Source organism: Metopolophium dirhodum, chromosome 4 (assembly GCF_019925205.1).
Source record: "Metopolophium dirhodum isolate CAU chromosome 4, ASM1992520v1, whole genome shotgun sequence".
NCBI classification, from domain to species: domain Eukaryota; kingdom Metazoa; phylum Arthropoda; class Insecta; order Hemiptera; family Aphididae; genus Metopolophium; species Metopolophium dirhodum.
In genome coordinates, this window is record NC_083563.1 from 20,243,111 (window position 1) to 20,256,627 (window position 13,517).

Genomic DNA, 13,517 nt, shown 5'->3' on the forward strand with positions numbered 1-13,517 from the left:
TATTTATCATTGTTCGTTATTGTTACATCAGAAGGTACCATTTTTGGTGTTTCGTTGTCAACGCTAGTCGACCGCGATGAGGCTATCGCTAACCGCCGCGTTCAAGTACCTTTGATTGTCCAGAAGGTTCTCGGACAGTTGGAGAAACGTGGATTGGGCGAGCAAGGCCTGTTGCGTATGGCAGCCCCTAAAGCGAAAGTCGATAAACTATGTTGTGCTGTAGAGAAGTTTTTCTATGCCAAGCACGAAGAAGCCGATCAGCTGTTAGAAAAATGTTCCGTACATGATCTTGTTGCTTTTCTAAAACGTTTGCTCAGAGACTTACCCGGGTTATTGCTCACCCACGAGTTGGTCAATTTGTTTTACCAGAGCTACTGTAAGTATCTATATAGTGACCCATACACGATTCTATGCTTTATGAGTAGGATGTACCTAGGTATATTAGACTGTTTTAAGCCATTATACATATTATTGTTCTTAACTTGCAGCTGTACCCGATACTGTAAGGGCGCTAAACCTATTGGTGCTACTGTTACCTACAGAGAACAGGGCCACATTGCGTGCCCTCTTACAGTTCATGTCTAGGCTGGTCGAATATCAGCAAAGACACGACCTGGAAAATAAAATGACCGAACATAACGTGGCCATGATCATTGCACCGTCTCTATTCCCCCCTAGGTAAGATACAAACGAAACAAAATTCGTAAATATAAAAAATTATAATCACATTATTTGTATTACTACTATAATAGATCCGTGCATTTGGAGAAAAAAGACTTGCAGTCACATCTAGACCAGGCTGCCCGTAGCTGTCGTCTAACCGAAACTCTTATGAACCACATCGAAGAGTTATGCCTAGTTCCTACCGACCTCATGACCCAGCTTAGACACAACAATGAACTGTACCAATGTAGACTGAAAGAAAATAATAATCCCGTGAGTATATGACATTGCTCGACACTTTATATTTATGTAATTATCAATACAACTAAAAAGGCGGTCCTGTAATGATAACATTTTTTATTAATTTATTGCATATTTTTTTATTTTTACAATCGTTATTTGTTTCAGGTAAGAAGGTTCCTTGGAAAAAAGAAAACAGATATTGTCACCAAAAAGATCAACAACGAGGTAGATTATCAAGACGGCGTGGTCCGCGTTGATGCACCTCAGTTTCGGATTTCCGGTATACCATTGTTCTTATCTGATTCCACCACAGTCGGCGACGTAATACTTAAGTAAGTATATTTCATTAGCCATTATATTATTATTATCTTATCATCAGATGTATAATATATTATTTGTCACGTACCTATATGAATAACTAATTTAATATGCTTTTGAAGGATTGTGGAAGAAGCTGCTAAGCAAACGGTGACAAAAAACGGGCACATGGCTAAACCTGGCCGCAAGGACCTCAAGTCAAGGGCATTGACTGAACTTGCTCCCAATGGAAACTTGTCGTGCTTGTTAACAACTGCTGATCCTGATATGGCCACTCGGACACATTTTCTATATGAAACTGGTGGCAATATCGGTAAGGCGTAACATTTAATCTCTCAAATAATGGAAAATCATATTAATTGTCTAATTTACTTCTCGATTGAACGATTTTGTACTTTTACTTATAACTTTATAAGAATTTAAAGTTATTTCGAACAGTACAATATTAGTTGTGAAATGATTTCGTGTATTCAAATTAAGAAGTTCATAGTTTTATAGTTTTAAAATGTATAGTCATATATAAATCATCACATTCGAATAATAATTTTTGGTTTGCGCTAAAATGATAAGCAATTTTTGCCGTACCAAAGTGAAAAAATATATAGGTGGTATACCTATACTATTATTGAAGCGCAACAGTTCTTTTTATCTACTTTAGATCTGAAATCGGTCGTGAGTTAATTGATTAATCTTTTACATTTTTATAAAATATAATATTAATTAATCTTTATATTACCTATACACGACAATTTGCTCTACTTATTGTTAGTGAAAAGGAGCACAATTTTAAAATTTTAAAGTTTTTTAAACGACTTGAAAACAATCGGACTGAATATTAACCTTTAAAATATATTCAATAAAACTATTAATTTTTCCACCGCAGTTTCACGTTAACCACTGAATTCGCCAGAGCTCGAATTCGAAACAACCTCGAATATTAATAATTTGTCCATTTTTATTCTATTATAATATGGCGGCAACATAATGTACTCATGTGAATTTTTTTACGGTTGCGTACAGGTCAGCGGCGCATAGAACCCACCGCCAACATGATGGCCGTATACCAAGTGAACCCCAACGCTCAGTGGTTCGTAAAATGTGATCACAGAAACGGCATGACACACGTATGACTGACATAATATGTCGTTTGAGTTTATTTACTTGAATTCATTTCTGTGCGATCAGTAGAGAGTGTAAAACCAAAAATCCATTATATAACTTTTTTATTGTTTTGTTTTGATATGTTGAAAAACCCTAGATTTTATACTGTACATTTTATTATGATGCATGTTGCATACAATATAATATTGTTAATTTGTATTTGTATTATTATTATTATTATTTTTATTATTATTGCTATACCTACTTGTTTATGAGTTATGATACCAACAACTATAATGACGTAATCTATTTATGTATATTTTTTTTTATTGTTTACTTTATTGTCGATCAAAATGTTGTATGAATAAAGAGAGGGACAAAACAAATTATAATTATTATACAATTTTGAACACACAACAATATTATTTTTTTTTACACTTGATGCTTTCCTTTATAAAATGTTAAATATTTTACTGAATCTGATACACTTTGGAAACACCGAAATCAAGTCCCCCTGACATCACACGGTTTTTGTGAAAAATATTATTAAAAACATTAAACTTAATGTATAAAAATATTTATAGCCTATAGTAACTATATAATATTATTTTAATATTGTTATTTGATTTTTTTTTTCACACACAATATACCTACGTTTTTCAAATTGAACAAAAAAATTAGGCTAATTATATAAAAAGAAAATACCCTAAAAATAGGCTATTTGATTTTTTTCTATTTTTGTAGATATAATTATATACGTATAATTGGCATCCTGAAAATAATCGTGACGATTTAGAACCCATTTAGAAAGCTAATTAGCTACTATCCCCACTTCAAAAAGTTCCTAAATGTGAGTGAAATCATAGGTCAATAAATAAAAGTTTTATTAACTATTAATACAATTTGTTAACTTTTATTCAAAATTTATGTTAGTCCACCTGGCACCCACTCATGAGAATTTCAAAACAAAAACTACGTTTGTCTGTCGTTAGCATTCACCTGATGACACTGCCGAGTAGTCAACGTAAAAAAATACAAATAATTCAAGGCACTGTGAAAATTATTATAACTTTTTATAAGGCATTATTGATTTATGACTTTATTTATACATTTTTTTTTAATGTTTATAACAACTATTCTGGTTTTATGATTATAATAATAGTTTTAAAAGTAAACAATGCTTTTACAATCTTAAAATTAATGATTTCTATAACAACATATATTAAATTGTTATATTATTTAAGAAGGTAGACCAGAATTTATATATCAAAATGTGGTATGTGTAACTTGTATACCACTAGTGGTTACGTGCAAGACCGTGCAGTTGTTGTATATTAATTGATTGATATTTTTATTAATGTTTGTAACGTATTTAATGATATTTTGTGTTTTTTTGTAAATATCTACTATATATTATACTGTTAAATCTACCAAAATTATTATTGTTATAAATGTATTGAAATTTTGAATAGTTCCATTTTTAGTCATTAGCGATACATAATTGTACATAATAAACAAGAGTGAAACGCAAAAAAAAGTTTGAAAACCTCTGAGATAAAAATATTTTGTCAATATATATTTTGTTTGCAACAGGGCCTTGCACCTGAACTAACAGGAGCCTGTAACACCCCATCTTCAAAAAATTAAACACCTGAAGGCCGAAACCCATATAACTCGTATGGTTTTTTTTAAAAAAAAACACCCCAATAAAACCATTTATCACTTTATTAGCATAGAATAAATCCAAATATAGCCAATAGAAATATACAATATTTGACGTGCATCGTGTATGGTATGGTCTGGTCTGGTGTCAACAACTAACTATGTATTGACAGCAACCAAATACTAATATAATAATGATTTACAATTCACTGTAATATATAATTTATATTTGAAACAATAAAACATTATCAGACAAATATCTAATAAAATAACTATAAAAAATTATGTTTTTTTCCTGATTACTAAACACCTGTATTCACCAATTTAAACCCGAATAATAACGGTTATTGAAGCCCAAACGTTTGTTTGAATTTTGTGTTCCGATGTTCAAACACCCGAATACATCCAGCACCCAAAATCTGAAACCCGAATAAATTATTCGGGTGCAAAGCCCTGGTTTGCAAGTTAGAAACTATATAAAAATCACATTGAATAATTGCACATAAATAGGGTTCATATATATATGAATAGAGAATAAAGTATCGGCAAATATATTTCGTCAAAACAAAATATGTTTGTATAATGAGCAAACAAAACTCTCTCTAACCGACCCCGCCCACTTAAAAATTTGGTCGTATAGCATTACGGTTCGAAACTTGTTCATTTCAACACTGACCTTTGTATTATAGCTTTATTTTCTTGCCTATACGCGCCTTAGAATTTCAGAGTTAGGTACTCTCATCATTACGCCATCGGCTCGGCAGTTTTTCCCTTCAAAAGCGCCGTTAGTTTTCTCTACGCAAAATCATGCAAGTTGGTCTAATAAACATCTATGTACCTCCAACGGACGACTCGAGAAGCCACGGAAAAACTTTCAAAACTATATCCCAACATGCGGGTAAGCCGATTGGAGATATGAAGGCGATGGATGGCATGGTACACTCGGAGGAAATGCCAATGCGTCGGTAGAAGAGAAAATCTAAAAATTCGAGACTGCCAGCGATTTTAGGCGATTCGCATGGGTACCTTTTTGATTCCCTTACGACGGTTGAATGAATGCATTATTCGAGTGTTTTATATTCAGTAAAACATTTGCATTCGGCCGATAGTTGAATAGTGAAGATTAACAAATAACGGATGACCACGCGCATAGAAATACATATAAATATTATGTAGATTTTAGATTATTCACAAATTGCAGTTATACATAAAATATATTACATAGTACTATGCGTAACTGCCAGTTGCGTACCATGTAATTCGGGTTAGTATTAAGTTGATTTTTTTTCTTTTCAATAACTATATAATGGGTACTAATACTATGGATGGTGAAACAAGTTTTGTTTAATTACTCCGCAAAAATCGTATAAAACTTAATAGTAAATAACAAAATTTTTTTGGTATTTACTATTTACCTAACAGTGGTAATATACTAATAAATGATTTTATCGTGATAAAATAAATATAATTCATAATTCAAAATAGTTCAAATGTTGACAACTATTTTATAGTTAAAAATTTATAAAATGTTCAACTTTTATACCTAAGGATTGGGAATTTAAGACAAGGTTCCACGTAAATAGGTTATATATAAATTACTTTATTCACAATAATATCATACTACTCAAATATACTTAGTAATATCAATTTATCATAGACTGACTGACTGTCTTCGCTCAGAATCGTTTTTCTTATACAATGATACTATATAAATATCATTGAATTCAAATTTAACACCATCCATTACAGTGACTCACTTGTAACCTACTGTATAGCGGAGCAACAACCACTTGCCCACGTTTTTAATTTTTTCGGAAAAATATAAATAACCTACCGTAGCGTATACTAATACCTATAATAGTAAAATAAATTACTTTAATAGCAATGATATAAAATGCACTTTAGTAATATAGGTTGACAGATCACCTTAGCTCGGAATCATTTTTCGTATATAATATTATTGTGGAGATATCATTGAGTTCAAATTTAAAATATCAATTACAGTAACTCCTCTAGACACTTAATGTATACAGCACTGCTTTTCCCACTTGCCCATTTTTTTTTTAGTTTATAATATTAAAATGTAATATTTTTTACTATAAAAATTAAAAAGTATACGCTACCAATTACCATAAAATTGTAATCTGACAAAACACTGGGCTCCAGGGACGTACCACTTCTGCACTCTAAATCCGTGGACCTGCATGCAGCGAATAGGTTCAATACTACAATGGCATGCAGTAAATACCGTATGATACACGGTGTTAAAGCTTAGATTATGTCCTCGACTATATTATAAGAATCGTCGGTGTCGAATGATATGTGTAATAATATTATTAATATAATACGTAAACTCTGGAACGTTATCGCAGGAAGATACGCCTCACCTGTATTACGTTATAATAATAAAATATATTCAATTCAGAAAATATTTGTTTGACATATAATTACTTTATATAGGCGGTTACAAACATAAGGGCCTAAACTCAGAATAACATATTATACCTAAGCTACGTGGATTAACAGTATCTCCATCCAACCAAAATGTTGGGAAATCCACTGAACAGGTTTAGACACAAAACTGATCCATGCACCAAGTATAATCAACATTCAATCCTAAAATAAACGTCCATACAGCATAACCACAGGTTAGCAATACTAACTTAAAAATAAAAAGTTATAAATTAATATAATAATTGCTTAAGTCGTATACAACCGAACGCAACTTAACCTAATAACTATTAGTTGTTACATCTTATAATACGTATTTTGGGTATAACATTTAATTTTACACTTTTAATTTAATTCTGAATTGAAAATGTATCCCTCATACAGTTTTTTACTGTTACTAAAATAAACATTATTATTTATATGTAATATTATACCCACTCAGCACTCAATATTTTTATAATTGGCAAGAAAACATACATTTGCACCAATAAACACATTATCTTTCTTGAATTACTGTTAGAAGTAATCATAATAAAACATACAGCAAGTTTATAATTTAAGTTCATTTTTTTAAAAAATATTAAAAATATTATCGATTTCTTGTGTTAAATTAACAAAATTGTTTTAATACTATATTAATTAAACAAACAAATCTGAATTCTTTCAGTACACACTAACCAGTGGTCGGCAACCGGCGGCCCGCTTTTAATTCTACGACAACGACATTCAATCGAATATTATATCAAAAAAATCATATTGTATAAAATATATAATTGAACGTTTCTATCAGTCATATTTTATAATGGTAGATATACCTTGACAGTTACCGATAAGATACCTAGAGTAGATACGACGAGTGTATTTGGACTATAATATTAATTTTCTATTCTGTTCAGTAAAGTAAAACGTTGCGTTTTTCAACTACTCGCCAATCCATTTAATATTGATTATGAAGATGTTGATGTTGAGCTTAAAATGGAAATAATAGATTTGCAGTCACAAGATATCTTAAAAGACTCATTCAAAGCATCTCCTTTACTTTTTTTCGTTGAACTTCCGGCATCATTTTCAAAAATTAAAAATATAGCTGCAAAATACTTCAGTATGTTTGGATCCACTTACGTGTGTGAACAGGCGTTTTCTCATATGGAAAAAATTAAAAATCCATACCGTTCACGTTTAATTAATGACCATCTCCACCATGTACTTCGAGCCAGCACAAGAAATTTTAATGTGGAAATTTAAAAAATAATAAACAATATCCAACAACAAAAATCAAATTAAGCCTAAAGCAGTTGTAATTTCCATACTTTTATATTATAATTATTATATTATTAAAAACTGTAATTTTTATGCTCTATTATTTTAAGGTTTTAAACATTTATTATTTTCTTTTTACCTTCTTCAAAAGGTTGCCGACCACCGCACTATACTGTATTAATAACTATCAGACACATCATTAGAACTTTTTTTCAGGGTGTTCTGAGTGGTTCAGATACATTTTGTACATGAACAATGCCACAACAGACTGTTTTTTTCATAAGCTACAGTGATTACTTAGATAAATAATTTAATTTATTTTAACACAACATAGGTAGAGTAGCACTGCACGTACTATGGCTATAAATTTATATTCTAAGTTATAAATGGATATTATATAATATGAACTTTTGATTAATTAACAATGTTTAAATAATACTACCAATATATCTATATATAATGTTTTTTTCATATAAATAAGGAAATATTTTAACACAGAAGTTTAACGGCTACATTAACAATGAAGTGCAATTTTGACAATTTTATTTTAAATATTACTACTGTTAATGTAAATTTTGAAAACAGTTAACAAATAAGTAATAACAATGGTTATGATTTATTAACATAATTTCAAATTAACTCTGTGAATACCTAATTTATCCAAAAGGTATTATTTGTTGACTATAATAAACAAAAAATCAAATAAATAAATATAAGTCTTGTAAATATATTATAACTTATAAGTGTAACATAAGTCGTAAATGTATCCATATATAATACACTATATATTATATTCTGTATTCTGGAACACAGTTGTTAAATTATTATTTAAATCTATAATCTATTAGAATGTTAGTTTAACAATTAATATAATACTTACTAGAAAAAATACTTTTTAATAGTATTTAAATACAGATACCTGTTTTGAAAAGTATGTAAAATACGCATATACAAGTGATTAAAAAGTATTTGAATACTTTTGCTCAAGTAGGTACTTAATGAGAATTTATCATAGCTGACCTGAGTTCCAAAAATTGAACTTTAGATATATAGTTTTTTTAAAAATACTTGAAATCCTAACTTCATCAATATTAGTCTTATCGACTTGAAGTCTTTAAGATACAACGCAGTCAAGCCTTTTAAATTGTTTGATATGCTTTTCAAATTCGTATTATATCGAAAACGTAAATCATTCAATATTGGTCGTATCGACTTAAAGTCTTCAAGATTCAACGCAACCAAGCCTTGAAATCAAATTTATATTCTCAAAAAAGTATCGACATTAAGATTGACAAAAGAAAATTTCCCACCAAAATAATTTTTGAATAATTTAAATTTTAAACACATTTTTGAATTTAGCATGTATTAAAAAACTAAAAAACCCAACCAACTGTACCAACATTCCCTACTAAATATACAAATGGCGATACCAATATAAAAATTAATTTATGTAGGTATTCTATGAAAAATATCTATTTCATATTCAAATATTATTGAATAATTCAAAAACAATTCAAAATCAATATTTAATATTCAATATTTATAAAGGCAAATGCATTTTAGAAAACAAAAATAAAAATTTGGAAAAAATTTTACAGAAGAAAAATACATTTCAAAGTTCAAACTAAAATGCCCAGATTCTTAAACAAAAAAAACTATTTTAAATATTTAGTTCATTAAAGATAAGGATTATTCAAGGGTACCCGATTGTCAATGTTTAAAAAATTTGGCTAGAGGTTAAATGATAAAAAAAAAATTGAAGGAGGGTGTTGGCGCCCGCAGGCAAATGCATTTTAGGAAACCAAAAAAAAATTTTGAAAAAATTTAACTGTAGGAATACACATTACAATGTACAAACTAAAATGCCCAGATTCTTAAACAAAATAAAACCATTTAAAATATTTAGTTCATTAAAGATAAGGATTATTCAAGGGTACCCGATTGTCAATGTTTAAAACATTTGGCTAGAGGTAAAATCATAAAAAAAAAAATTGAAGGAGGGTGTTGGCGCCCGCAGGCAAATGCATTTTAAGAAACCAAAAAAAAAATTTTGAAAAAATTTTACAGAAGAAAAATACATTTCAAACTAAAATGCCCATATTCTTAAACAAAAAAAACCATTTTAAATATTTAGTTCATTAAAGATAAGGATTATTCAAGGGTACCCGATTGTCAATGTTTAAAAAATTTGGCTAGAGGTTAAATGATAAAAAAAAAATTGAAGGGGGGTGTTGGCGCCCGCAGGAAAATGCATTTTAGGAAACCAAAAAAAAATTTTGAAAAAATTTAACTGTAGGAATACACATTAAAAAGTACAAACTAAATTGCCCAAAATATTAAACAGAAAAAACTATTTATAATATTTATTTCATTAATCAAGGATTGTTCAAGGATACCCGATTGTCAATGTTTCAAAAATTTGGCTAGAGGTTAAATCATAAAAAAAAAAATTGAAGTAGGGATGTTGGCACCTGCAAGCAAATGCATTTTAGAAAACAAAAATAAAAATTTGGAAATAATTTTACAGAAGAAAAATACATTTCAAAGTTCAAACTAAAATGCCCAGATTCTTAAACAAAAAAAACTATTTTAAATATTTAGTTCATTAAAGATAAAGATTATTCAAGAGTACCCAATTGTCAATGTTTAAAAAATTTTGAAAAAATTTAACTGTAGGAATACACATTACAATGTACAAACTAAAATGCCCAGATTCTTAAACAAAAAAAAACCATTTAAAACATTTAGTTCATTAAAGATAAGGATTATTCAAGGGTACCCGATTGTCAATGTTTAAAAAATTTGGCTAGAGGTAAAATCATAAAAAAAAAAATTGAAGGAGGGTGTTGGCGCCCGCAGGCATATGCATTTTAGGAAACCAAAAAGAAATTTTGAAAAAATTTAACTGTAGGAATACACATTACAATGTACAAACTAAAATGCGCAGAATCTTAAACAGAAAAAACTATTCAAAATTTTTAGTTCATTAAAGATTGATTATTCATAGGGCACCAAGTTATCAATTTTCAAGTCAATAAAAAATATACAACTAGTTACATTCCTAAAAAAAAAAATTGAAGGAGGGTGTTGGCGCTTGCAGGCAAATGCGTTTTAGAAAACAAAAATGAAAAAATGGAAAAAATTTTACAGAAGAAAAACACATTTCAAAGTTCAAACTAAAATGCCCATATTCTTAAACAAAAAAAACCATTTAAAATATTTAGTTCATTAAAGATAAGGATTATTCAAGGGTACCCGATTGTCGATGTTTAAAACATTTGGCTAGAGGTAAAATCATAAAAAAAAAAATTGAAGGAGGGTGTTGGCGCCCGCAGGCAAATGCATTTTAGGAAACCAAAAAGAAATTTTGAAAAAATTTAACTGTAGGAATACACATTACAATGTTCAAACTAAAATGCGCAGAATCTTAAACAGAAAAAACTATTCAAAATATTTAGTTCATTAAAGAATGATTATTCATAGGGCACCAAGTTATCAATTTTCAAGTCAATAAAAAATATTCAACTAGTTACATTCCTAAAAATAAAATTGAAGGAGGGTGTTGGCGCTTGCAGGCAAATGCGTTTTAGAAAACAAAAATAAAAAAATGGAAAAAATTTTACAGAAGAAAAATACATTTCAAAGTTCAAACTAAAATGCCCATATTTTTAAACAAAAAAAAACCATTTAAAATATTTAGTTCATTAAAGATAAGGATTATTCAAGGGTACCCGATTGTCAATGTTTAAAAAATTTGGCTAGAGGTTAAATGATAAAAAAAAAATTGAAGGAGGGTGTTGGCGCCCGCAGGCAAATGCATTTTAGGAAACCAAAAACAAATTTTGAAAAAATTTAACTGTAGGAATACACATTACAAAGTACAAACTAAAATGCCCAGAATCTTAAACAGAAAAAACTAGTTACATTCCTAAAAAAAAAAATTGAAGGAGGGTGTTGGCGCCTGCAGGCAAATGCATTTTAGAAAACAAAAATAAAAATTTGGAAAAAATTTTACAGAAGAAAAATACTTTTCAAAGTTCAAACTACATTGCCCATATTCTTAAATAAAAAAAAACCATTTAAAATATTTAGTTCATTAAAGATAAGGATTATTCAAGAGTACCCAATTGTCAATGTTTAAGAAATTTGGCTAGAGGTTAAATCATAAAAAAAAAATTGAAGGAGGGTGTTGGCACCCGCAGGCAAATGCATTTTAGAAAACAAAAATAAAAATTTGGAAAAAATTTTACAGAAGAAAAATACTTTTCAAAGTTCAAACTACAATGCCCATATTCTTAAACAAAAAAAACTATTTTAAATATTTAGTTCATTAAAGATAAGGATTATTCAAGGGTACCCGATGGTCAATGTTTAAAAAATTTTGAAAAAAATTAACTGTAGGAATACACATTACAATGTACAAACTAAAATGCGCAGAATCTTAAACAGAAAAAACTATTCAAAATATTTAGTTCATTAAAGAATGATTATTCATAGGGCACCAAGTTATCAATTTTCAAGTCAAAAAAAAATATTCAACTAGTTACATTCCTAAAAAAAAAAATTGAAGGAGGGTGTTGGCGCCTGCAGGCAAATGCATTTTAGAAAACAAAAATAAAAATTTGGAAAAAATTTTAACTGTAGGAATTCACCAAGTTATTAATTTTCAAGGCAATACAAAATATTCAACTAGAGTTATATTACAAAAAAAAAAATTGAAGGAGGTTGTTGGCGCCTGCAGGCAAATGCTTTTTAGGAAACCAAAAAAAAAATTTTGAAAAAATTTTACAGAAGAAAAAACATTTCAAAGTTCAAACTAAAATGCCCAGAATATTAAACAGAAAAAACTATTTAAAATATTTATTTCATTAAACGAGGATTATTCAAGTGTACTCGATTCTCAATGTTTAAAAAATTTGGCTAGAGGTAAAATCATAAAAAAAATATTGAAGGAGGGTGTTGGCGCCCGCAGGCAAATGCATTTTAGGAAACCAAAAAAAAATTTTGAAAAAATTTAATTGTTGGAATACACATTACAAAGTACAAACTAAAATGCCCAGAATCTTAAACAGAAAAAACTATTTTAAATATTTAGTTCATTAATGAATGATTATTTACAGGCACCAAGTTATCAATTTTCCCATCAATAAAAAATATTCAACTAGTTACATTCCTAAAAAAAAAAAATTGAAGGAGGTTGTTGGCGCCTGCAGGCAAATGCATTTTAGAAAACAAAAATAAAAATTTGGAAAAAATTTTACAGAAGAAAAATACATTTCAAAGTTCAAACTAAAATGCCCATATTCTTAAACAAAAAAAACCAATTAAAATATTTAGTTCATTAAAGATAAGGATTATTCAAGGGTACCCGATTGTCAATGTTTAAAATATTTGGCTAGAGGTAAAATCATAAAAAAAAAATTAAAGGAGAGTGTTGGCGCCCGCAGGCAAATGCTTTTTAGGAAACCAAAAAAAAATTTTGTAAAATTTAACTGTAGGAATACAATCTACAATGTACAAACTAAAATGCGCATAATCTTAAACAGAAAAAACTATTCAAAATATTTAGTTCATTAAAGAATGATTATTCATAGGGCACCAAGTTATCAATTTTCATGTCAATACAAAATATTCAACTAGAGATAAATAACTAAAAAAAAAAATTGAAGGAGGGTGTTGGCGCCGGCTTGTCAGTGTTTAAAAATCTATATTGAAAGATCTAGATAGGAATTAAATAACAGAAAAAAATTCTCTGAAGACTCACAAATATGAAAATATTCATATTAAAAATCAATTGAATTTAATTTATGAAAGAAAAT

General features: G+C 28.9%; 2 protein-coding genes across 6 annotated transcripts in view; one reads left to right on the forward strand and one right to left on the reverse strand.

Annotated features, from left to right (window-relative positions):
• LOC132943977 (rho GTPase-activating protein conundrum) overlaps positions 1–2,544 on the forward strand; it is a 65,545-nt gene extending 63,001 nt beyond the window's left edge. For both annotated transcript variants that reach the window (XM_061013167.1, XM_061013168.1), the window contains exons 9-14: positions 32–376; positions 489–678; positions 753–936; positions 1,072–1,238; positions 1,347–1,537; positions 2,245–2,544. In XM_061013167.1, coding sequence (XP_060869150.1) covers positions 32–376; positions 489–678; positions 753–936; positions 1,072–1,238; positions 1,347–1,537; positions 2,245–2,354 — 1,187 coding nt within the window. In that variant the 3' untranslated portion in view covers positions 2,355–2,544. The remainder of the gene's footprint in view (positions 1–31; positions 377–488; positions 679–752; positions 937–1,071; positions 1,239–1,346; positions 1,538–2,244) is intronic.
• LOC132943980 (uncharacterized) overlaps positions 1–13,517 on the reverse strand; it is a 33,680-nt gene that overhangs the window by 5,746 nt on the left and 14,417 nt on the right. For 3 of the 4 annotated variants that reach the window (XM_061013175.1, XM_061013173.1, XM_061013174.1), the window contains exon 7: positions 8,211–8,379. The exons of the other annotated variant lie outside the window; for it this stretch is intronic. In XM_061013175.1, coding sequence (XP_060869158.1) covers positions 8,350–8,379 — 30 coding nt within the window. In that variant the 3' untranslated portion in view covers positions 8,211–8,349. Of the gene's footprint in view, positions 1–8,210; positions 8,380–13,517 lie in introns of those variants that run through there. 4 annotated transcript variants of the gene reach the window in all.